The sequence below is a fragment of the Vipera berus genome, assembly GCF_964194415.1.
Source record: "Vipera berus genome assembly, chromosome: 2".
Taxonomy (NCBI): Eukaryota; Metazoa; Chordata; class Lepidosauria; order Squamata; family Viperidae; genus Vipera; species Vipera berus.
Window position 1 is genome coordinate 153,701,942 of NC_138203.1, and position 25,398 is coordinate 153,727,339.

Here is a 25,398-nt window from a genome sequence, read left to right on the forward strand (position 1 = left end):
TAGCCCTGCCTTTCTCATGATGTGCTCTGCATATAAGTTAAATAGGCAAGGCGACAGTATACAGCCTTGCTGGACTCCTTTCCCAATTTTGAACCAATCAGTGGTTCTGTGTCCAGTTCTCACTGTCGCTTCTTGGCCCACATATAGGTTTCTCAAGAGACAAATAAGATGGTCTGGTATGCCCATCTCTTTAAGGACTTGCCACAGTTTGTTATGATCCACACAATCAAAGGCTTTAGCATAGTCAATGAAGCAGAAGTAGATATTTTTCTGGAACTCTCTAGCTTTCTCCATGATCCAGCGTATGTTAGCAATTTGATCTCTAGTTCCTCTGCCTCTTCGAAATCCTGCCTGTACTTCTGGTAGTTCTTGATCCACATACTGCTGGAGTCTAGCTTGTAGAATTTTAAGCATAACTTTACTAGCATGAGAAATGAGTGCAATGGTGCGATAGTTTGAACATTCTTTGGCACTGCCTTTCTTTGGAATTGGAATGTAAACTGATCTTTTCCAATCCTGTGGCCACTGTTGAGTTTTCCAAATTTGCTGGCAAATTGAGTGTAGCACTTTTACTGCATCGTCTTTTAAGATTTTGAATAGCTCAGCTGGAATACTGTCACCTCCACTAGCTTTGTTGTTGCTCAGCTTTTCTAAGGCCCACTTCACTTCACATTCTAGGATGTCTGGCTCGAGGTCAGTGACCACCTTATTGTGATTATCAGGGACGTTAAGCTCATTCTTGTATAGTTCTTCTGTGTAATTTTGCCACCTCTTAATCTCTTCTGCCTCTGTTAGGTCCCTGCCATTTTGGTCCTTTATCATGCACATTTTTGCATGAAACGTTCCTTTCATCTCTCCAATTTTCTTGAAAAGATCTCTGGTCCTCCCTATTCTATTGTTTTCTTCTATTCCTTTGCATTGTTCATTTAAGAAGGCATTCTTATCTCTTCTAGCTATTCTTTGGAATTCTGCATTTAATTGGGCATATCTTTCTTTTTCTCCCTTGCCTTTCGCTTCCCTCCTTTCCTCAGCTATTTGCAAAGCTTCCTCAGACAGCCATTTTGCTTTCTTGCATTTCTTTTTCCTTGGGATGGTTTTGGTTGCTACCTGTTGTACAATGTTGCGAACCTCTGTCCATAGTTCTTCAGGCACTCTGTCTATCAGATCTAATTCCTTAAATTTATTTGTCACCTCTACCGTATATTGAACAGGGATATGATTTAATTCATACCTGACTGGCCTAGCGCTTTTCCCTACTTTCTTTAATTTAAGCCTAAACTTTGCAATGAGAAGCTCATGGTCTGACCCACAGTCAGCTCCTGGTCTTGTTTTTACTGACTGTATAGAGCTTCTCCATCTTTGGCTGCAGAGCATATAGTCAATCTGATTTCTGTGTTGACCGTCTGGTGATGTCCATGTGTAGAGCCGTCTCTTGGGTTGTTGGAAAAGAGTGTTTGCTATCACCATCGTATTCTCTTGACAAAATTCTATCAGCCTGTGCCCTGCTTCATTTTGTACTCCAAGGCCAAACTTGCCTGTTATTCCAGTTATCTTTTGACTTCCTACTTTAGCATTCCAATCCCCCATGATGATAAGGACATCATTTTTGGGTGTTAGTTCTATAAGGTGCTGTAGAGCTTCATAAAACCGGTCAATTTCATCCTCTTCAGCACCGGTGGTTGGGGCATAGACTTGGACTACTGTGATATTGAATGGTTTGCCTTGGATTCGAACTGAGATCATTCTGTCATTTTGAGGATTGTATCCCAGTATTGCTTTTCCTACTCTTTTATTGACTATGAAGGCTACTCCATTTCTTCTGAGGGATTCTTGCCCGCAGTAGTATACCTGATGGTCATCTGAATTAAATTCACCCATTCCTGTCCATTTTAGTTCGCTGATACCTAAGATGTCGATGTTTAGTCTTGTCATGTCTTGTTTGACCATGTCCAGCTTTCCTTGATTCATGGATCTTACATTCCAGGTTCCTATGGAGAAAAAATCTTTACAGCATCGGACTTTCCTTTCACCACCAGATACATCCACAGCTGAGCGTCCTTTCAGCTTTGGCCCAGTCGCTTCATTCTTTCTGGCGCTACTAGTACTAGCCCTCTGCTCTTCCCCAGTAGCATATTGGACGCCTTCCGACCTGAGGGGCTCATCTTCCAGCGTCATATCGTTTTGCCTTTTGGTACTGTCCATAGGGTTTTCATGGCAAAGATACTGGAGTGGGTTGCCATTTCCTTCTCCAATGGATCACGTTTTGTCAGAACTCTCTGCTATGACCTTTCTGTCTTGGGTGGCCCTGCACGGCATAGCTCATAGCTTCATTGAATTACGCAAGCCCCTTCACCACGACAAGGCAGTAATCCATGAAGGGGGCAGTAAATATATTTTAATCCAGCTATTCTGAAGCAAATCCTACTGAGTTCAATAGATCTTACCTCAAGTAACTATAGGATTGCAGCTTTAAGTATTTTCTCTTCCAGGTTTCATATATTGGATCTAAGTTTTTTCCAGATTACAAATTTTAATGCAATAGTAGCGAGTTTTAGAGAACCTATCCATGTTTTATAATTGTTTGTTTCCAAAACCTTTTCACAAGTGGTCATAAATTGATGATAGCTGTGCCTGTTAGCAGAGTCTTTCATGGATTACAATCCAATTTAACTGATGTATAGCTAAATATGCATAGACACAGTGAGCAAAACAAACAAAAAGATTAAAATGTAAAGCCACAAAGAAACAAAGTGGGCTAATATGAGTAATCATATGGTTCTTTTTAGGGAGAAGATAAATGTAACTTTCCTCCCAGATAGGATGAATCTGATCCAATTAGAGATTCTTGAAAACTATCATGTCTGGAATCTTTCTAATGAATCTGAGCTATAATTTCCTGTGGTACACATCTTGTTCTTTTTAACCACACTTTGTTCTACAGTTGTTGACCCAGACATGGATCCATAGCAGAAAGATGGAGAATTTAAACATCCAGAGTTTTAATGGCCCATTGTTTGAATGCTGTTGAAACTGAGCCCAGATTCAATTAAGGCTGCACAAAGATCCTTCTAAAGTGCTACCTTAGTTGCCCAATGGACAAACTTGGCATCCGGGATTTTTAATTTGAATGTGAGAACATTAATCTCACCGCTTTGGGATTTGTTTTGTTAAGGGATTATTCCCAAGTTCATTTCACTATTTGTACTATGTGTGCCTAAGCATTAAGATAAGGCAATGTCTATTAGATAGGGCACAACTACACCAGAGCTCAAAGTTGATTTAAGCATCAAGATTCAGGAAATTCTGAAAATGATAGTGGAAGGTGTTTTCAGCCCCTATACTTAATTGTACAAAATGAGCATTAAGTAGTCACTAATTGCTGCAATCCATACTTAAATACACACCTGCCACACCATTTTTAACAGAGTGGGCAACCTCTGATCCCAGCATGGCCTAGAATTCCCCGGGGGCCCTAACTACAGTGCTGAATACCGACAGCTGGAAACAATTGTAGTCTACCCTAAAAATAGGTGTTTCCCAAATAAAAACAGCCATGTACAACCCTGCCCAGCTCACATGAGTGATATGGATCTACTTACTTTAGGCCCTCAGACCTCTCCCCAGATGTTAAACGTTGCCTCTGACCATCCAACTTTACTCATGCCCATGTTGGATTATATTTAGGTAGCTTTTCGGTTCTATTTTAAGAGCCTTAAAGACTGTATATTTTTAGGCTTGATGCTAGGGCTGACTGGCAAACTTTCACAGCTGATGCATTTTGTGGAGAGCTGGTGTAGAGCTAGTTAGTATATTGATAAGATGCTGGACTAGAAACTAGAGTACTGGTTTCTAGGCCTCTTTTGGTCATAAATGCTGGCTGGGTGACTTTGGGCCAGTCTCAGTCTTTCAGCTCAACCCATTGTTGTGGGGAAAATATGAGGTGGCGGCATTGTGCACATTGCCTGGGGATGTACAAAATAAAGGATATAAATCTAACAAGAATGACTTGGATACAAGACAAATTTATACCCCCTAATTTTTAAAATGGCAATGAAAGATGCCTTAGCAGGTCGCAGTGGAAGATTATTTTCTTCCTCCCAGAAGACAAGCAAAGTGAGAAATAGTGAGCAAGCAACATGTAGAAAGAGTGGGCATAACATATGCCGGTACATTTTCTCTGTTTCTTTTTCAGGGTTCTTCTCCTTGCCCCTGCCACAACTCAGGCTAGATATAATGGGCTGTGAGCACAACTTTGGAGACAGGAGGAAGAGCCACAGCCAAGATAACAGTCTGATAAGAAAAATCTGAGTCCAAAAGTGGGACAGGGTGGAGTAAATATCTCAGAAGGGAGCTGTCAGCCTTGCGAGGTAGACCAAACAGGAAACATGGCCAGATGAGCTAATTCTACTTTATTGTAAGGTTACATTAACAGAACTATGGAAGTCTGAAAGTACATTTCTAACCCCAAGCCCCAGCCCAGGTCCTATTTATAGTTCAGGAAACTAGGGAGAATCTCTTCTGAGCCACTTGCCCTGCCTCATTCCTTTTGCAGTTGGATTAACTTCTGAAGGCAAGCCATTCCACCAATGAATTGTTCTCACTGTCAGGAAATTTCTCCTTAGTTCTAAGTTGGATCTCTCCTTCATAGGTTTCCATCAGATGCTTCTTGTCCTGCCTTCAGGTGCTTTGGAAAAGAGGTTGACCCCTCCTCTTCTTTGTGGCAGCCCCTGAGATATTGGAAGGCTGCTATCATGTTACCCCTAGTCCTTCTCTTCATTACACTAGATATATCCAGTTCCTGCAACCCTTCTTCATATATTTTAGTCTCCAGTCTCCTAATTAGATAATAATAACCACATAATAATAAGCAGATAATAAGATCTGCAGGGTGTCTACAAAGCCCAGTCCCATCTCCATTTTAGTATTTCCAAGCTCACACCCATATTATGAGTAGGAAAGAAAATGATTCTTCACAAATGACACTCAAATTATTTCTTTAATGAAATACCACATCAAATTATATAGATAACATTTGAATAGGAAAGCACGGTGTGGATTTTGTATGCACAACAAGAGGGATGTTGCAAAGATTCTGCAGCATGATTTCATGTTGTTCTTTAAAAGCTAGAATACAGTATTTTGCTAAGGATGACCTAAATAGACTCACTTTTTCTATAGAGTCAAAATAAAGTTTCTTGAAACATGGACACTGTCTCTTCATATTAGAAATGATGTTACGAATCTACAGAGATCATGAGAATAATCACAATATTTGTTTACAGACCATTTAACAGAAAAAAACACTTGACTTTATGGTACATTAGGATTTATTCATGCGTTTTTTGTTATGTTGGAGTGTGTGTATGTGCTTGTTCCTAAACAATAATAAAATATGAATTGATCTGAGATGTCATAAACACAGAGTTGGAAAGATCTTGTATATCATAAGGTCCAATCTTCTGCTGAGTTCAGGAGATCCAGAGCTACAGATCCTTAAGTGTTGGGCTAGCATCTGCTTGAAAACTTCCAATAAAGGAGAAGCTACTGTCTGTCTCCGTAATTGATTTAATTATGAACTGCTTTTACTGCTGAGGCATTTATCTTGATTTTTAAGCAAAGTCTACTTTCTTGCAGAATTATTTTTGAGGATTTGTTCACTGCCTTCTTTCAATATGGCTAACCCTGAGTTTGTACAGGCACAGCAGATTAAGCTGAAATTGTTCTTGTCTTTAACTCAACACAATGCACTTAAATGAAAGTTACATGGAATACATATTATAAATTAACATCTGATTCCATTCTTCCCATCAGTTAAAGCTGAGGTAAACTTGAATAACAAAATTTCACTTAGATTTGCATGTGGATAATTTATTCCAGCAGTAAATTGCCATCAAGAGTCTGCTCTCCAGAGATTTGATCCTCAGAAGAAGCAACGGCAAAAACAGGAGCTTATATACAAATAAGGTCCAAGGATTGTTTCAAGAAAGTAAGACAATGTTGGAGCCTCTGATTTATGCAAAGGCTATCTTGGAATAGATTTAATGGGAGATAGTATGGGTCATGCCAACTAGCTATTCCTTCATTTATTTTCATGTAACTTTTGAAATAACAACACATGCACATAGTCACTGCATCAAGATCCTATGAACACTGATTATGTTGAATGTGCATTAGGGAAACAGACAGGAAATAGGCTTCTTATACTGTTTTGTTCCCATATTTGTTTAGTCTAATATAATATCTGTGCACTGTGTCAGTATTATATACAGTATGTATCACTTAATCTTGACTTGCTGAATATGTCATCATAGGCTGGGGGTGATGGCTTAGCATATTGTGGGAATCAAATCATTGTCACTTAGGAAACCATCATTAAGTAAACCATGCCTTAGTGTGATGTGTACATTTAACAATACTATCATCATTATCATCAGGCCTAGGTTTTTCTAGGCATAACCAAGCAGCTCACCAGCCATGAGGATTTTAGAGTTCAAAGAAGCTATTTGAGATTATTTGACAAATGGCAATTAAAATTCAAGGCTGCACAGCAGTTGATTAGTCTCTTGGGGAAAAAACCAAACTCTTTGCACAGATGTATTTATTTAAAAGCTACTGTCAGAATGGCATTCGGTTCTTATGGGACATGTTCTGAGGAGTCAGATGTAATAGGAGAACTATTCATTAGAGCAAACAATAGCTAATTGCACATTTCTAATGGCAACTCCTTTAAGGGCACTTTTATGGTCCATTGCAAACGGATATTTGTGACAGGAGACAGGCACATGAATAAACATTTCTTACCACTTATCTGGCTAAGCAGCACAGAAACATTTCATTGATGGTGAAAAAGTGACATGAAACGTTGCACGACATTTTGCTTTCCCATGTGAAAAACATTTTTGTGTAGACCACATTTCAGTCTGGAAGCCACTGCTTCGAAATGTTGATACCAGCAGTGTTTGTGCCTGCAAATTCATTGCCAGAATGCTTGCGTGGTTTTCTGGGACAGGGAAGTCACCACTAGAAAATGTATCTGGCAGGTTTATATTCTGGCTTGAAAGATTCAGAACAACCAACTGAGATGGCAAACACTTCTTGTAAATACGTGCTTCCATTTAGTATGGCATTGAAGAAAATATGGAACATTTGGAAAGTGTGCCTCACTATGTTATGGGATGGCAATGGCAGACAGCAAAAGTACTGTATACTGTGGATGCTCGGTTTACCCCACAGGGGTTACCAACCGCTCAAGCAAAGTGCGACTTCTGAAAGCACCTAAAATGCTGCAGAATAACTGGAACTGGTAAGACATCCTCCATCTTTTTTTCATGGATTTCCTCTGCCATCTTTTCCTAAGTCCCGTCAGGAGAAGGTTCTATTCTCTGCAAGCAATGAGATTATAACATTGTAAGAACTAATGAAACATAGCACGCACAATAAATGCAGTATTTCTTTGAATGGAAACCTCCATTCTGTGAAGTAATGCATATTCAGCATGATCGGTGACCACTGATGGCCTTATCCTTTAGCACCAGGGGTCTCCAAACTTGGCAACTTTAAGACTTGTGGACTTCAACTCCCAGAATTCCATGCTCTAGCATGTCATACTCTGTCTTAATAGTGCATATATTACAAGGTAGGTTCTTGGTATATGAAGAAGTTCAGCCTTTTTGTATCATATGCCCTCAGCTTCTACAAGTTGGCTTCATACATTGATTGAGGGTTTGACAGAAAGAAAAACTTGGCTCTAGATTTTCTCCATATCATGCAAGATTTTAGAAATCACTACCATCTCCCATCCTCTTAGATATTTGTTTTCTATTATAAAAACCCCCAGCTTTACTGATAGTGTAAGTTCAAGTGTAAGGTAAAGAAGTGCATTTTTATTAAATATCTTTGATTTATAGGGCCACCCATCTTGCTGCGGCACCACATAACACCACATAAAAACACAGTATCAAATAAGCATCAGTAAACAACACTATGTAAAGACAATAATGACAATTGAGGGCAAAACCCAATCAACAACAAAATGACAAGATTTCAAGGGCACCAACTAGCCTCCCGTCCCCCATGTCTGCGAAAATATTATTTTTTAAAAAAACTTTCTGAAACATTGGATGGTCTGGGCCAGTCTAATTGTGGAGAGAATATTGTTCCAAAGGGCAGACCCTACAACAGAAAAGATCGGCTTTCTGAGTCTTGATCAATAATCAACAGTACCCCAAGTATGCCTCTCCTGTCAAACAACAGAATGGGTAGAAACAATCAAAAAAAGATAGTCCTACATGTTACTCCAGATTTTTGATTCTAGTTACCACTTTCTACATTTTTACATCTCTACAATAATTTTTTGAGGTGTAATTGGGAGATCAGTACATCCTATTTTAAGTGGGACTGTGCTCTAGATTGCATAAAGAGTCATTTACTGAGACAGGTGGCTATAGAAATCAAACACATAAATAAAAAAGCATTACAATACTGACGGTTTTTATTTCATTTTCCTAACAGCCTCTAGTACAGAAATTGCCTTTTTCACCAAACAACTGAACAGTCAGTGTTTTCACTGAGCATCCCATCCAGATCTCTTTCCTAGTTACTCATTGCTAACTCAAAGGCTGTCAGAGCATAGATTAAATTAGACTGCTTAGTTCCGAAGCGCAGGATACAACATTTTTAAAAATTCAGTTGCATTAGCCATTTTAATACAAAACAATACTCCAATCTGAAGACACCTTTCTGAGGTACTAAATGTCTTTTAACCATCCTGAGCCATCTTATATCGTTAGTAAATTAGTTCTCCAACATCTCTGAATTTGACTAATTATAAACAAGTTCAAAGCACCAATCCAATGCTGGAATACCGGTTCTTATCATCTCTGGACATTTTATTTTATTTTACTTTAATTTTCTCTTTTTTCAACTACTCATCAGTCCAAAAGAGGATCTCTCCTTTTATCTCATGATCACTAAATTTGTTGAGTCAGTGGTGTCACAAAGTCCAAATACAGTAATAATGCCTACATCTATCTACACCAGGGGTGTCAAACTCAATTTCATTGAGGGCCGCATCAGCATTGCGGTTGTCCTCAGGGGGCCAGGTGGGTATGGCCAGGGTGGGCGTGGCCTACTGGGTGGGTGTGGCTAGAGTGCATATGGCCTACTGGGTGGGCGTGGCCAGCTCTACATCGTTCGCATCAAGGGTGCCTATGGGGGCCTGGGCAGGAGTGGGATAGATCTGAGGGTCTCTGGCAGAAGGAGGGTCTCTTGGCCAGGGCCAAGGCAGTGGGGGCCGTTCCCTCACTGTTTCCAGGATGGCTTCGCAGGCCACATGAAACCACTTCGCGGGCCGGATCCGGCCCCCAGGCCTTGTGTTTGACATGTCTGATCTACACAATTACTTTCAAATCCTGTTGCTGTGCTGTGTGGATATGCCCCAATACTTCCATGCAGGGAGCTTTTCATTTTCATTCTAATACTTTTTCTACACATGCCACGATCCATTTTCAGATTCTCATTGACAGCACACACTCATAGATAAAGGAACAGATATTTACCTGGAAATAGCATCATTTGCCAGTTTAGGGATTGTTACTTTGTAATAGAGAAAGAAGCTTGTATGTTCCAACAGCACTACTGTATAAGTTGCATCATTAGGAGTATATAAATACGGATTTCTAAGACATATCTCCAATTACTATTCTAGAATTTCAATTTTGGGTATTTGGGTATTTCCTAAGTATCTCACATTACCATTTTTAACATTTTCTTTGAAATGGACAATGTAAAGTAAGTTTACATCTTTCTCATTTTGCTACTTAAAACATATTATATATTGTACGTACTAAGATCTCAATAAAACAAATAAAGAAGTTATCTACACAAGAAGGTAAAAAGACTGAAGGAGCATGGTCTATGAAATCAAGCTGTACTTCTAAGGCAAACCAAACAATACCAAATTAGTATTTTACGAAGTAGTTCCCTTATTGTTAAGATATTTCCTTTTAATATGTTTTCAGAAAGTGGTGGTAATATTAAACAGTACAGAAAGATTGCCAGTTCTGATTCCAGGAAGGAAACCCACACCCATTTCCTTTCTGAGTAACTCAAAATTTGCCCATGAAACTTTCTATTCTAGCTTGGGATAGTTTACATTATGAGTAGCATGCCTCAGGGAGAAACTCAGTGATCCAGGATTCTGAAATGGACAATGACAAAAAGTAGTTCTGTGAGCTTCTATTTTATGTCCACTGAAAAGTAGGATGACATCTCTTAATATAACTTCAGATACCTCACATTTGCTTCAAATTTCATTATACTTTGAAACTCTCCTAGTTTAGTTTGATTTCAAATAACAGAAATAATGGAAATTTAACAGGGAGTACAAACTATATGGATGGCTATAGACCAGCTATGCTGATTTCAGTACATTTCAGAGCATCTTCCAAACAGGTTAGTTTAACTCGTATAAATTGCAACATTTGTGTGTAGCCATTTTTAACTACACTTAATTTTATTTTGCATTTTTCTCAGATGAACAAAAACTCTGCTGGGAATTGGTAAGGATGCAGTGAAGGAATTGTATGCATCCATTTCAGAACTCATAAATACCAGATGGATAGTGATGTTAGTTTGTTGCTGCTAACATCTTAAGGAATTAAACCAGCCATGTTATAAATTCTTATTAATTATAATCCACTTCATCAGGTGTACACAAAATGTACAATGTTTAAACCACTTCCTTGCTTCTGATGAGGAAAGGCCTGTTTCATATTTGCAAGTCAAGGAAGCACTAGCCAATGAGGCTTGCTCTCTCAGGATGGTACTAAATATCTCTAGAGAATTGATTGGCTGACAGAGAACTGTCAACCAATCAGAACTTGCTTGCTAGTCAATAATTATAAGCCTTATTCTGTCTTCTCAGGTATGAGTCTAAACTCACACATCTCTTCCTGATCTTACAAAAATGTGTTGTGTAGCCAGTTCTTGCAGGCATTGAGCGAGACAGAAGGTTCAAAACAGCAACATGCTTTATTGAAGGTTAGAACAGAACTGAAGTTGCAAGAGAGCCCCAAACAGGAAGATTCCTAATATGCATTCACTGCATGGAAACAACATCTTCCCATCTAATACAGGGATATAGTGAAATTGCTTACAACTGCACCCCTCCAGTTACGGTAATTGTGGGATCTGCCCAGCGTTCATCTCACACAAGTACCTGTTCATTTGTTGGAAATACCTCAGCAGAGTTTAACAGGCCAGAGGAGTTATATGACCATTCTCAAAAAGGTTATTGTGTGATGAACAAAGTTGTTCAGATGACCAACTGAATCTTGAATTTTGAAGAAAGGATCCTGAGGCAGAAAGCTTTAGATAAAAAGGGTAGGCTCGAGTTTAGAGTATCTTTGAAAGTTTTTAGGAAAGGAGACTCTAGAGCAGTTGAGTGCATGACTGAATTTGTGCTTAGGAAGTATGCACAATGTTTGACCTAAATATACGTTGGCCTGAGTTCAGAGATTACAGGATGCTGAAGGAGGGAAGAGATGTTTGCAAATTCTTCTGCTGCCCTGAAAAATTGCTCTGGAGGGTTGAAGGACCCTCTAGAATAGTACAGAAAGGGACACAAAGAGCTCCAGGACGAAGATAAATTAAAATCATCTTATTTTAATTCCCTCCTTCAGCATCCTGTAATCTCTGAACTATTTATGCGCAATACTGGAAGAAGGAGGAATTGCCGACTATAGAAGAGTGGACTTTGAAAGTTTCTAATTTGGCGGAAATGGCAAAGATTTCGGCATATTTGAAAGATCAATCGCAACAGAGATATATTGTGGAATGGAGAAGATGGATTGAATATATTCAGAATAAATATGGGACTAAAAAGTTTCATTTAGCATTTGAATAAGTAGTGGATTGTTATGATGTATGATTAGTCATTTGTTACTTTATTAATATTATGACTATGGAGAGTTAAAGTCCGATAGAACTTAATATGTTATTTTTGTTATTAGCATATTTTAGTTTATGTTTGTATTATTATACCTTGTATTCAGCTCTGAAAAGTCGGGGAGGGGGAGGGGAGGGGAGGGTTGGGGAGAGGGGAGGGGGAGGGGGAGGAGGGAGTTTTTTGTATTTAAAAATGTATTGTAAATAAATCTTATTTTCCAGTGGAAGCTAGTTCCTGATCCCTCAGGATTCTTTCTCATGGCCACATCTTGGTGCTTTCCTCCCTGTCCTTGGATTAGAAAATGTATTAGCATTAATAGCACTGACCCCACAGCTTATCATTATACCATATCCACTTTGAGGCCAGGCAATGTTTCTACTGCAATACAATGTAATCCTAAGCAGCTTCAGGGTAGTGACTGTAAATTCCCTGATGCCCTTTCCATCGCCCATTCAGTGCCATCTACACTAGGAAATCCAACCACCAACTGCTCTGTGAACATGCAGCGTAGGAATAGAATACAGAATAATAAAGTTGGAAGGGACTTTGGAAGTTTTCTAGTCCAACCCCCCTGCTCAGGCAGGAGATCCTATGCCATTCTGGACAAATAGCTGTCCAATCTTTTCTTAAGAACCTCCAGTGATGGAGCAATCCGTTCCACTAATTCATCGTTTTCACTCTCAGGAAATTTCTCCTTGCTTCTCAGTTGGATCTCTCCTTGATAAGTTTCCATCCATCGCTTCTTGTTCTGCCTTCAGGTGCTTTGGAAAATAGGTGGATTCCCTCCTCTCTGTGACAGCCCCACATATATTGGAAGACTGCTATCATGTCACCCTTAGTCCTTTTCTTCGTTAGACTAGACATATCAAGTTCCTGCAACTGTTCAGCATTCTTTCTAAAGTCTCAATATCTTTTTTTGGTATGTACATTTGGTTAGCCTTATTTTTTATATTATTTATTGCATGCTTCTTCTAACAGGTTTATCAAACGTTTTTTAGAGTTTGGAAATATTTTTTTCTGAGACATGCTTGTCTCCGCCACAGATAAAGATATAGCAGTAATGTGGCATTACACAATCAAGAGCAGCAGAGATGTCCTCAGGATAGCCACGATTAACAGGGTATACAATATACATACAAGCTGGGTATTAGTTAACTTGTATGCTCCTAATCCAGAGCAATGTACTCCTTGAATCCATATCAAGCATTAAATTTATAACATCTCTTTCTGTTTATTTATGATATACAGCCAACAGATTCAGAATACACTTAATGAAGTGCAACAGACTCTAAAAGATATTTATGAATCAAATTCAGACAACTTGGCTTCTGTTTTGACAACTGAAATATTAAACACATCTCCAAATATGCACCAGTCAAATGAAAAATATACTTACAGAATGTCTGTTCTCCTCAGCATCTGAAAATCGTAAGATATAGATTAAAAATTACCACTCCCAAGTGTATCACTTTAGTAGACAAATGTACATTCAAGCGCTCTAAGATTTTCCTTTCATTTACATCAATTTCAGAAATCAAGAAAAAAATTGGTCAAAGCATTCTGATTTGATGATTATTTATAAACCTTTTTCTGCAACTCCTGCATAAACCTGAACAATTTACCCAGTGAACAAAGTAAGATTTACTTTTAAATCAATATCCATGAGGCTAAAAAAGCAAAATATATTAGAGTAATTCATAAACATGCTTAGTTTGTTTTATCTGCAGAGAAAACGGAAAAAGGAAATAGCCCCCAAACTGGTGGATTTTTCAAGGACAACCCTTAAGCAACAGTTATTCCTGCTACCTCCCTTTAGCATTAATTCTAATGGCCATACTTGAGAAATGCTAATTAATATACTTTGTCAAAAGAGGCATATGACAGATTCAATGCATGAATTAGATGTGATGTTTATGACGACATAAGTCCTCAGGGTACCACAGAAGTACACTTTAATAATGTGAAATAATGTGGAAAAACATTCTGAGGAAAGCAAGCAATATCCAACCAGAGAGTCTGTTTTTATCTCTAAAACTAAAAATGTTAACCCACGCCATGCAGTCCTTTTCCTTCCCACAAGGCTTACGTCCATTATTTACACAAAACTGAGTCACTGGAAATTTCCCTACTTCATAATCACATAGAAATGCTAAAATTTGAAGGAATGTTTAGCATTTCATGATTGGACCAAGAAAGACAAATGGGGTTATTTCTGAGTATATTCCTTTATTGTTCCTCACCTATAGACAGAAATCTTGCCAGAAAGCAGCTATGTGACCACGATAGATATACTCTGGAAATCGCTAGGGAGGACCTGTTTTAACTCTCTTCCTCCCAACCAAACTTTCCATGCATCCCTGCCTCTTTTCCCTCTCGAATGCAGCCCCTCCGTCCTGGGAATCCAGACTGTATTTCACAAGATTCTTAGAAAAACAGAATAACATTACTGTAACAGCTATGGCAGTAGAGTCTTGAAAGTCTGAATGTGCTTCCCCTTCCCTCACCTTCTGGGAACTAGAGAGAGGCCTATCTGAGATATATTATCTCAAGGTATTTTTCTGGCAAGGACTCAAGCCCCTCTCATCTGACTGTTGCTTCTATAATGGGTCTTCCTTTGGTCCTTCAAGGCTATTCTTGATACTCTCTATACAACTCTTCCACCAAACTCATGCTCCAAGTTTAGTTCACTTGTCGGCCATGGAAACTCAGGGAATGTTTTTTGATTAGTCACTTTTTGTCAGCCCAACAGACCGTGGAAAATGGTTGCTGTGGGAAAAGAGAAAAAAATGAAGTGCTAAGCATGTGTCAGCCCTTTGAGTAGATCAAGCTAACATACTTCACAAGAATTCTGGAACTCTACTTTATAAGAATTACGGTAGTCTATATTAATATTGTGAAAGCCTGTTTGCATTTTTCCTTATCTCCCTGATGTGCTCCAGAAAATCAAAGCAGAATACATTTGAGTTTCTTTCTATAGGGAGTCCTTCACTTACAACCATTCATTTAAAACTGTTTGAACTTAAAATGGAACTGGGGAAAAAATGGCTTATGACCATTTTTCACACTTAGGACAGCTGCAGCATCCCCATGGTCTATGATCATAAATCGGGGACTATCTATAATGCTTTCTTCCTTTTTCTTATAACATACAATATACGGTAACTACCATCACCCAGTTTCTCCCAGAAAGCCACTCTCTGTGGCTTTCCATGGAACCTTAAGCTTTTGAGAAAATGTGGGATATAAGCTTAAAAAATAAGCAAGCAGATGTTTTCCTCATCCCCTTCCCTTGCAGCACCTTCTAAAGTTAGAAATCCCTTATTTCATATTAATCAGAGGCTCTTCTCCAATTATTTATTCAGCAAAATAGAGGTTTCTTGCACAGATATATACTTGGCAAGAAAAACAAGACAGAGGATGTGGCTCAACCTTTTGTTCAGCCCTCTCCAATTTGATGAGTTTGACTTCACCTTCCATAACCCCCAGCCAGTATGGTCTTGACTAACAAGGCAAACATAAGATATGGAAAGCAATTGTGATTTTTGTAAAGAAGATAAACTCCAGAACAATAATCCCCTTCAGCCAGTTAAGATCAAAGAGTCATTTGAAATAACATATCTGAAATAAATTATTCAAGACTTTTGTAGCGTGCTAACTATTGTCTTGCCAGGAAGGAGGAAATTATAAATTTTGTATATTTCCAGAGCTCTAAATGAAAAGTTATTCGTTAATTTTATGGGAGGTGGAAAATTGAAAAAAAAATCAACGGATATCCCATGTTTTACTCACCCTATATCAGTCTGGTGGCCAGCAATATTTTATGATGAAGGCTAAGCTGATTGTTTCTCTGCTTCATAACCTATGTTAATACTAAAACAACTAAATTATTTCATCTCCAAATGTGGCTTTAGATCACTTTAAATCAACTTTCTAGTACACCCCGGATGTAATGGGGCTGCATCTACTGTTATTACCATATCCCATTAGCTGATTATCTTCATTACTGCTGCATTAGATCTTTAGAATGTAATGCTGACCCTTCATTCAGGTGTTTACTCTGCGTTCATGAAAAATCTGGACACTACCTGCTTACAGGTAATCATCAACTTACAACAATTTCTTTAGTGACCATTTGAAATTATAGCAGCGCTGAAAAAAGTGACTTATGACTGTTTTTCACCCTTATGACCATTGCAGCATCCCCATGGTCACGTGATTGAAATTCAGACACTTGGCAACTGGCATGTATTTATGACAAATGCAATGTCCCCGGTGTGTGTGTGTGTGTGTGTGTCAGGTGATCCCCTTTTGTGACATTCCGACAAGCAAAGCTAATGGGGGAAGCCAGATTCACTTAAGAATCATGTTGCTAAATTAACAATTGCAGTGATTCACTTTTAACAAATGTGGCAAGAAAGGTCGTAAACTGTCTTGCTTAGCCACAGAAATTTCAGTCCCAATTGTGGTCGTAGGTTGAGGCCTACCTATATTATGTTTCCAAATATTTATTTCATAAGGAAATAATGGAGGAGTTCCAAAGGAAGGAGAATAATTTAGACTTGCACTTTTAACAAAGGTACTGTAGAATAACCAACTGTTTGGCAAATGCATTCAAGATTTAAAGATTGGATCAGCAGAGTAACCCTAGAAAGACTCTTGCAAAATTGTCAATCCAACCATATGTAAGGTAATGAGCAAAGTACACACAGTATACAATTTATGAATTCCGTGATGCTATGTCCATCTGCTCTTCCGGATCTGGGCAAAATATCCAACCCTAGTATTTTTAAAATGATGTTTAACACTTTCATGGGATTCCAAACCTGGCTGGTATTTGCTAAGAAGGATCTCGACTCATATAATGTCAATGCTGCTAACAATGGATGTTTTTGCATTGACAACAGATGGAAATGTAGCCATTTTTCCCTTTCGCTTTTAGAATTAGATGATGTTGGGAGGGGGAGATGTGAATGAGAGTCCGGCTAGACATAACAACACTAAAATGTAGCCTGTGAGAACCAAGGTTATTAGACTCAGAACTGATAAAGAATTGGTGAGCTGGAGAGGAAGCCGGTGCTTCAAGCTAATTGGGGAATGTGATTTATGACTGTTAATTGGAGGAGGGAATTGTGCTTTGATACGATGTCCCCAGGGGAGTAGAATTTTGGCTTCAATTATGTAAGTGCCAATATTATGCTGCTTGAATAAAAGATCCTTTAAGGTAAATAATGCCTCGAAGTTCTTTTGAAGTGTTTCATCTGTTGGAACCATGACATATGAAAGTATCCTTTGAAGGTATGGGATTTGGAAGCAGGAAATTGGCATGACAAGTTTCTAGAGTTCTGCAAAATGCAACAAGATTTTCTCATGCCTGGTGCTGCTGAGAATATTTGTTTTTCCACAGAATGTTGTGGGTGGGCAGAACGTTAAGTTGAGATCTTCCTGTCTCGACACAAAATCTGCCGCCTAGAAACTGAGTCATTTTTCCAGCGCACAGCACAAATGAGTAGTTTGTTGATTAGAACAACTTGGGGAGGCTAGTGTTATAGCAATTTTTTTAAAAAAAGATAATTAACCTAATATCGCTGGACCAAAATATATTTTACCAATTCATGGTGTGGTTTTAAAATGGCAAACATACTTTTGCATGAAGATTGTTGGTTGTGTGAGATAGCCAAAATGGGGCAGAAAAAAACAAAATATAAGCTGAGTAAAGATATAATTTTGTGAAAATATTATAGGCAATGACCAAGGCTGTGTTGGTCACAGCAGAAATGTTCCAGCACAGAAGACATAATGAGTTATGTTACACCATGACAGATGATTAAAGAAAGAATCAGCATATCAGAAACAGGCATATAATTGTTTCTTTCAATCTCGTGCTGCTGAGCCCATTCTCAGAGTAGCGTGTATGATTCTGGGCGCATTTCCAAAAGGATATGGACAGGTTGGAGAGGTTTCAGATGACAGTGATATGGATGATAGAAGGCCTAGGAAGACAGAAGGACCTTGGGATGAGCAGCGTGAAGAAAAGACTTAGGAGATATGGTAGCCATATTTGTGGCCTTGAACTATTTTCCATGGCCACTGAAACTAGGACCAGAAATAAAGGTATAAACTGCAGCAAACAAAATTTTATTTAAATATCAGGAGAAGCTTTCTGGATAAGACCTGCACAACAGTGGAACAGTCCTCCTATAAAAGGTTTTTCCACCTCTAGAGGCTTTTAAGAAGTTAGTGCACAGCCACCTCCCAAGGAGGGTTTTGTTGGGTTTCCTGAACATTGAAGCAGGTTGAATTTGAAGATCCTTGTGTCCACCTCCAAATCTACAATTCTAGGGAACAAAATCGTAATTCAAACCATGGGTTTTATTCTGAATTTTTCCCTTGAAATTCTTATCAGTTGGTGTCATTGATTTGCTGATTTTTTTTTCTCCTATTGGCTTCTAGATACTGTCACTCAATTACTGTATCAATACCCAAGACACAAACAGCATAATTCTCATACTAGATGTGCATATTTAAAAAGAACCAGGAGAGACCTAAGCAGTGCTTTTCTTCATTACAATATGAAGAGCCTATTAAGTTTATAAAATAATAAGTACACTGATCTGTTTAATACAAGAATATGTCCAAAGTTGTATGATGCAGCTTTAAAGTATAACAACCAACTAAATAGAATAAAACAGGAAACAAGTGTCTTCAAACAGCAAGTCAAGAGAGAAAGAAATGAATGACTAATAGAACAAACTAATGTTCACAGTCAGTTACATCCTTCCACGATAACAAATGTTCTAATGCAAGTGGGCAATATTCAAGGCACATCAAAAGAGCATGAATACAACAGACCCATCTCTATTACACTGTAGAGAGAAAGAAAAGCTCCATAAGTAGAGTAAAGTACACAACAGAGGAAATTTGGTGAGGGGGGAGACAGAGGTTCCTTCTATTATCTGGGCTATAGATGTCAGATAGGGAAAACAAAAATGAAAATAAATGTAGTGGTAGTTTAATTAAAGCAAAAAAATATCCTCAATGATTCCCCATGCATTTTATTATTCCCTCCTTCCATTATATTGAAAATTAAAATTCAGTGGCAACATTTGGGGAATGCATCCTGGCACCATGTTTGTGCCTGAGAAAAGAATGTAAAGAAAGCTATTGGACAGAGAAAATTATTTTATACAATAAATAATAATATTGTAATGGCATAACTCTGGTCATGGTGGTCCTATGGGAACCAACTCATAGAATAGAATAGAATAGAATAGAATAGAATAGAATAGAATAGAATAGAATAGGATAGGATAGGATAGGATAGGATAGGATAGGATAGGATAGGATAGGATAGGATAGGATAGGATAGGATAGGATAGGATAGGATAGGATAGGATAGAACTGGAAGGGACTTTGGAGGTCTTCTAGTCCAGCCCCCAGACAAGTGAATGTCTAGTCTCTTCTTAAAAATCTCCAGTGATGGAGCACCCACGATTTCTGGGGGTAAGCTGTTCCACTGGTTGATTGTCCTCACTGTCAGGAAGTTTCTGCTTAATTCCAGGTTGCTTCTCTCTTTGATCATTTTCCAACCATTGGTTCCTGTCCTTCCCTCTGGTGCTTTGGTGAACAACCTGGCCCCCTCTGCCTTGTGGCAGCCCCTCAGATATTGGAACACTTCTATCATGTCTCACCTATTTCTTCTTTTCTTTAGACTAGCCAATCCCAAGTTCCGTAGCCATTCTTCATTATGTTTTAGTCTCCAGGCCTTTGATCACCTTATCACCTTAGTTGTTCTCTCTCTCTCTCTCTCTCTCTCTCTCTCTCTCTCTCTCTCTCTCTCTCTCTCTCTCTCTCTCTCTCTCTCTCTCTCTCTCTCTCTCTCTCTCTCTCTCTCTCTCTCTCTCCATTCCTACCTACATAACTCTAGTGTCTGTGTAGTGTTGACAGTATGTTTGGTGCAGTAGATGCAGTATTGGACTAGGAGTGGGAGTCCCTGGTTCAAATCCAATCTGAGCCTTGGAAATTCATTGGGCAACCATCACCATCTCTCGAACCAAATGAGCCCATATTACAGTTGTTGTAGGTACTGAAAGTCATTGATTGCCTGACCTCTTGGAGGAAAGGCACAATTCTCTTCTATGGAACGGCATGATGGAAATTAACAAATAACATAAGTACATTTTCCAATTATGAGTGAAATGGAGGTGGAACGCTTCCAGATGTCACTATTAGCATGTGCCGTGCTGCTTTAGAATTGGGAATTCTCTGGGAATTGTTAGCTCAGAAGTTTTGTTAGTCGAAAAGGCTACACTTTTCCCTTTATTATTTTTACAAATAACTCAAGGTAGTGAGCATACCTGGAGAGAGTGACTGACCCAAAGTCACACATTCAGCTTTCATGCCTAAGGCAGGACTAGAACTCACAGTCTCCTGGTGATTGCCCCAAAGGCACCCATCCAGTTTTCATGCTTAAGGAAGGACTAGAATTCATAGTTTGTTTTTTAGACTCTCAGAAGCTAGTGGAGGTTTTAAATGGCGTTCATAGGCCAAGATATTTGCCCACCTCTTTATTTTGTTGCATCTCCTGTATGGGTGGATTGTGTGTTTTTATATAAATACCATTATGAACTATCTCCATAATTAAAGTAAACACAGTTATGTTTCAATAAGTAACATACTACACTTCCAAACTGCTTTTAATGTTGTGTGATGTCCTGCTTATCTATTTGAAACATTTTTCCTGTGTATCCCACAGGAAAAACAGATGTAATTAGAACAATACATTCTTACTAGGTTTCCAAAAATAACTGAAGCTGCAGCTGGATATGTGCAAGAGAGAAGACAGAATATAAAATTAAGGGGTGCTTCTCGCCAATCAAATCCAGATCACATTTTTAATCGAATGACATTGATTAAACACTTTTTTTCCTTACAGCAAACAAAATACTGATTTTAAAAAAGATTTGAAGCAAGACATGCCCCACACAAACTCATTTAGGCTGATGAAGTAAGTAACAGCGAAATTTGTTTTTAGTATCATTTTTTCCAAAAGAGAATTATTGCATAAAATATAGCAACTTATACCTCACCCTAGGTGATGATGCAAAAAGGAAATGTAGAATTATATCAGGCCCCTACCAGGAGGCGGGAAGAAAAGGAAAAATCCACCTAACTCTTTAAACCAAGCCAAACTGAGGCAGATCAAATTTTGCATTCTCAGAAATGTCTATTGAGATTCTCAATCATCCAGGTGATGGTTATCCTGAAGGTGCTTTTTCCAAAAAGCAACTGGACTTTCTTGATTTTAACAAGAAAGCCTCCTTGCCTTTTGGAAAAAGCACCTTTGGGATATTCTAAAAAATGGAAACGTTACAGGCAGTCATCACTTAATGACCAGGCATTCAAAGTTATGATGCCCACAGAAGAGGCGCTTTATATCCGTTAGGGCACCTTGGCTGTCATAAACAGTCATGCTTCCCCCCGCCCTGCAATCATATGATCCCATGTCAGGTGGGTCAGCTTAATTCTGGGCTCAATTATGGTGGTAAGTTAAGGACTGATTGTATTGACACTACCTCCCAGCTGATACCCCTCTACCTCCATCCATGTCAGGCATGTTTACATGTTTACAGATTGAAAAGACCTTTACGTTCATACTACACCAAATATCTACTCTACAATCTATTCCACCTTCCTCCCACCAACATTGGTACCCCATAAGAATTGTGAACACCTCTTCTAAGAGCTAAGAAGATCACATCTTCCCTTGAATATTATTCCAAGACTCTTAGGACTGGAGCATAAATAAAAGTATAGAAATAACCAGGCAGCGAGAGATCCACTTATTCCTGAAAACCTTCTATATATTTACATTTCTATATTTGAAGAGTCATGTACTTTTTCCAAATCAGTTTTTCCAAAACTATAAAAGATAAAGTTCAGTAAAACGGCACTAACAATAACATCCCCAAAAGTTTGCACTTAAAAAGCCTAGACATAAAAAAGTCAGAATAAAATATTACATGGTTATATGATTAGCATAGAGGTAGAGAGATTACTGTCCGATATTTTGGAAGGTAAAAAGTATACTTGCCAAAGATACATGTACTATTTCCTGTGCAAATTAATGAAAGGTTGCCATTCATCCCTAGATAAAAATAACCTGTGTACCAGAACAATAGTAATCATGAGACAACAATCAAAGGGATCATCGAAGAAATCAACCCAGATTTCTCACTTGAGGGACAAATGACCGGGCTCAAATTATCTTACCTGGAAGACCTAGTTCTCTGGAAAAGGATCTAATGCTGGGAAAGGTGGAAGGAAAGAGAAGAGGAGGATAACCAGCAGAAAAGATGGATAGATTCATTTACAGTGCTGATGGATGCACTGCTGGAAAACCTGAAGGGCCAATCTGTCCCTAATCGTCATGGAGAAAAATCTATCTGTGTGGTTGCTAAGAGCTGACACCTATCTAATGCATATAATCAGTTGTATGGCCCAGCCTCCAGAAGACACTAAAAAGACAAGATTCGTGGCACTCTGGAGTGGAATGGGACAACTTCCTGTGGACAATTCTCCACTGCCGACTTGTCACAGCCAGCTCACTGCAGGACAACTTGCCACAGCCAAGTCGCCACGGGACAACTTACCATGGCCAATTTGCCACAGCACAATTCGCCACGGGATAATTTACCACATTAAAAAAGGGAAGAAAAATAAGGAATAGAAAGCAATCATGAGGTGTTTCATTTGGATGACAAGCAAGGAAAGTTTTAAAACCACAAATTATGATGACATCAAGCTTAAATGACTCCATACAAGGAACGTTGGAGAGATTTACTCAGATCAAGAATAATGTACCAGGAATAACGCTAGGTATGCCTTAAAGGATGAACTGAGATGTACCATCAGCACAATGTTAATGACTAGTTTAATAACTGCCTGCACAGTAATCCTTGACTTTATAACTACTCAGAAGTAAATCCCATTAATAGGACTTACTCTCAGCAAAATTATAAGCTTTAGTTGCTTTCCTATAATCCTACACAGTGACTGTATATATTCAGAACTTAAATTCCACAGAATTTCATGAGACTTCTTTCCAAGAATATTCATTATGTCTAGTACAGTATGAGTTTGCAATCTATGAATTCATTATTTTTGTTTTCTTCTTTCTTTAAAAAATAGGTGTAAAAGTGCCAGCAGAGATACTTAACTTTTGTATCTATTTTCCCCCCATTTGTTTACTTACCATTAATACTTTTTCTGATTTCAGTATAAACTGTCTCATTATTCATTACAGGAGCTGGAAAATAAAATCAGCACAGAATCAGTTACTATCTCTAAATGGGTTAAAATAAATTATAATTAAAGGTGGCTGGGAAGCTGATCAAGGTAGCTGCTTCCAATATAGCTGGGACAGGCCATAATTTCTCTATCTTGTTTGGTCCCTAACCAGTGGGTAAGGAACTGACCCCTGGTTCAATCTGCAGAAGTTATTTCTGCATCAGTGACTTCCTTGCCTTCTAGCATCTTCATAGCATCACTCTGCCCTTGTTGAAGTAATATACAGCCTATTCTCGTTGCTGTTATTTTTGCAGAAGAATGATTGTATGCTCCAGAAAATGCTATAAACCATTTGTGTAGAAATGATATGTCGGTTATCTCTTGCAAATGTGAACAGAATTTATTTCCATACTTTCCTATTTTTTCCCCTCTCCTCTGGAAAGATTGTTATGAATGTGTCTAGTAAACAACATCCTGAATTCAGGCAATTAATTCTCTGGCAAATTATTCTACTGATCAAAATACAACATAGGTGACCCAGATGGCGCCTTCTGTATCTTCCTCCCCTTTACAAATCTTTCATAAAATGATAGGCTAATGATTTTATCCAGGAAAGCATATCCATCACTCATTTATCATTTATTTTTTTAATGAGAGGATCCTACGCTTTCAATAATGCCATATACAAAGATACATTTTTAATAACAACCAAGATGCCGTTATTAAGTGTCTGCACCAAACTGATTGCATCTAGAAGAGGGAAAAACAATGGAACCTTATGCAAACTTGGAAGTGAGACATTCAGTCTTGTTTTGTAGAAGAAAGGAAATGTGCTGGCATGACAGCTTGAAGGTTTTCTTAACCTTTTAAGGATTTCTGTTTAAAATATCAAATGAGATCATCCCTGCTTATGAGGCCCTTAAATCTCTGATAGGATGTGGCCTGCTTTCTAAGTTCCTACATACAAGCACTCACAAAACTAATACTGACTAATCACAATCTTGTCTAGGTTTGTTGTTGTTAGCTGCGAAGTCGTGTCCGACCCATCGCGACCCTATGGACAACGTTCCTCCAGGCCTTCCTGTCCTCTACCATCTTCTGGAGTCCATTTAAGCTCACGCCTACTGCTTCAGTGACTCCATCCAGCCACCTCATTCTCTGTTGTCCCCTTCTTCTATTGCCCTCAATCTTTCCCAGCATTAGGCTCTTCTCCAGTGAGTCCTTCCTTCTCATTAGGTGGCCAAAGTATTTGAGTTTTAGCTTCAGGATCTGGCCTTCTAAAGAGCAGTCAGGGTTGATCTCCTCTAGAACTGACCAGTTTGGATTCAAGGCATTGTCAGATGTGTCTTCAAATCTGCTGGGAGAAATGCCAAGACATTTGGTTGACTAATTGAAGTGGAGCATTTTTGCTGCTTCCATGCTGGCCAAATAGATTTGTCCTTAGCACTCTTTCGCTACTTCCCCCTCTCCTATGGCATGGGGGCATGTTCCCTCTCACACCATTCCCTCCGTTGATTGAACGATTGGCAGGATGGAAATACTCCAATAAGGGCTTTAGGAGGACAGGATAAATTGGCCATGAAGGATAGTTTTGCATGAACAGAGGATATGTATTGCTCTCTAAGCTAGCCAATAGGGAAAAATAATTCCATACGCAGACATCACACCATAGATGAGCAGAACTCAAGCCCTGGAAGATAAATATAGTCAAGTGATGCACGGAGCTGCTAGGCAGCCTTATGGCTTATATGATGGCTGGAATGCAGGACCTCTAAGGGGGAACAGGTTGGGGAGACATATTCAAGCCTCAGTTGCCCACAGTCATCTTCTGGTGAGGTTATCTTTTATAGAGCTAGTTTTCAGAAGTCAACCTAATATGGATTTGTTTGCATTAAGAGAAAAGTGATGAAGTTGTTTTTCCTGCTGGTGACCCATAATCTGATTTCTTTTCTTTTCTTCCCCCAAAACCTCTCTGTTTTGGAAGAAAAGGCAAATTTTCAGACCCAGTTGAGAGGCAGCTATTGGAAGGAAAGAACAAGAAATTAGAAGGGTCCGCTTGCTCAACATTCGATTTAATCTGTTATTCAGGAGGCTGAAGGCAGAACTGAACTGTGTAGCTTCGGTAGCTTTTTCAGGCTAACAATTCAGGGCAGGTGGCCCATCTT

General features: G+C 38.8%; 1 protein-coding gene across 2 annotated transcripts in view; it reads right to left on the reverse strand.

The window, feature by feature from the left end:
- Positions 1-4,977: 4,977 nt before the first annotated feature.
- Positions 4,978-25,398, reverse strand: part of PECAM1 (platelet and endothelial cell adhesion molecule 1) — a 63,152-nt gene continuing 42,731 nt past the window's right edge. For both annotated transcript variants that reach the window (XM_081317650.1, XM_081317649.1), the window contains 3 exons: positions 23,199-23,252; positions 13,344-13,366; positions 4,978-7,382 (listed from right to left, as the gene is read on the reverse strand). In XM_081317650.1, the coding sequence (XP_081173776.1) occupies positions 7,353-7,382; positions 13,344-13,366; positions 23,199-23,252 (107 nt within the window). In that variant the 3' untranslated portion in view covers positions 4,978-7,352. The remainder of the gene's footprint in view (positions 7,383-13,343; positions 13,367-23,198; positions 23,253-25,398) is intronic.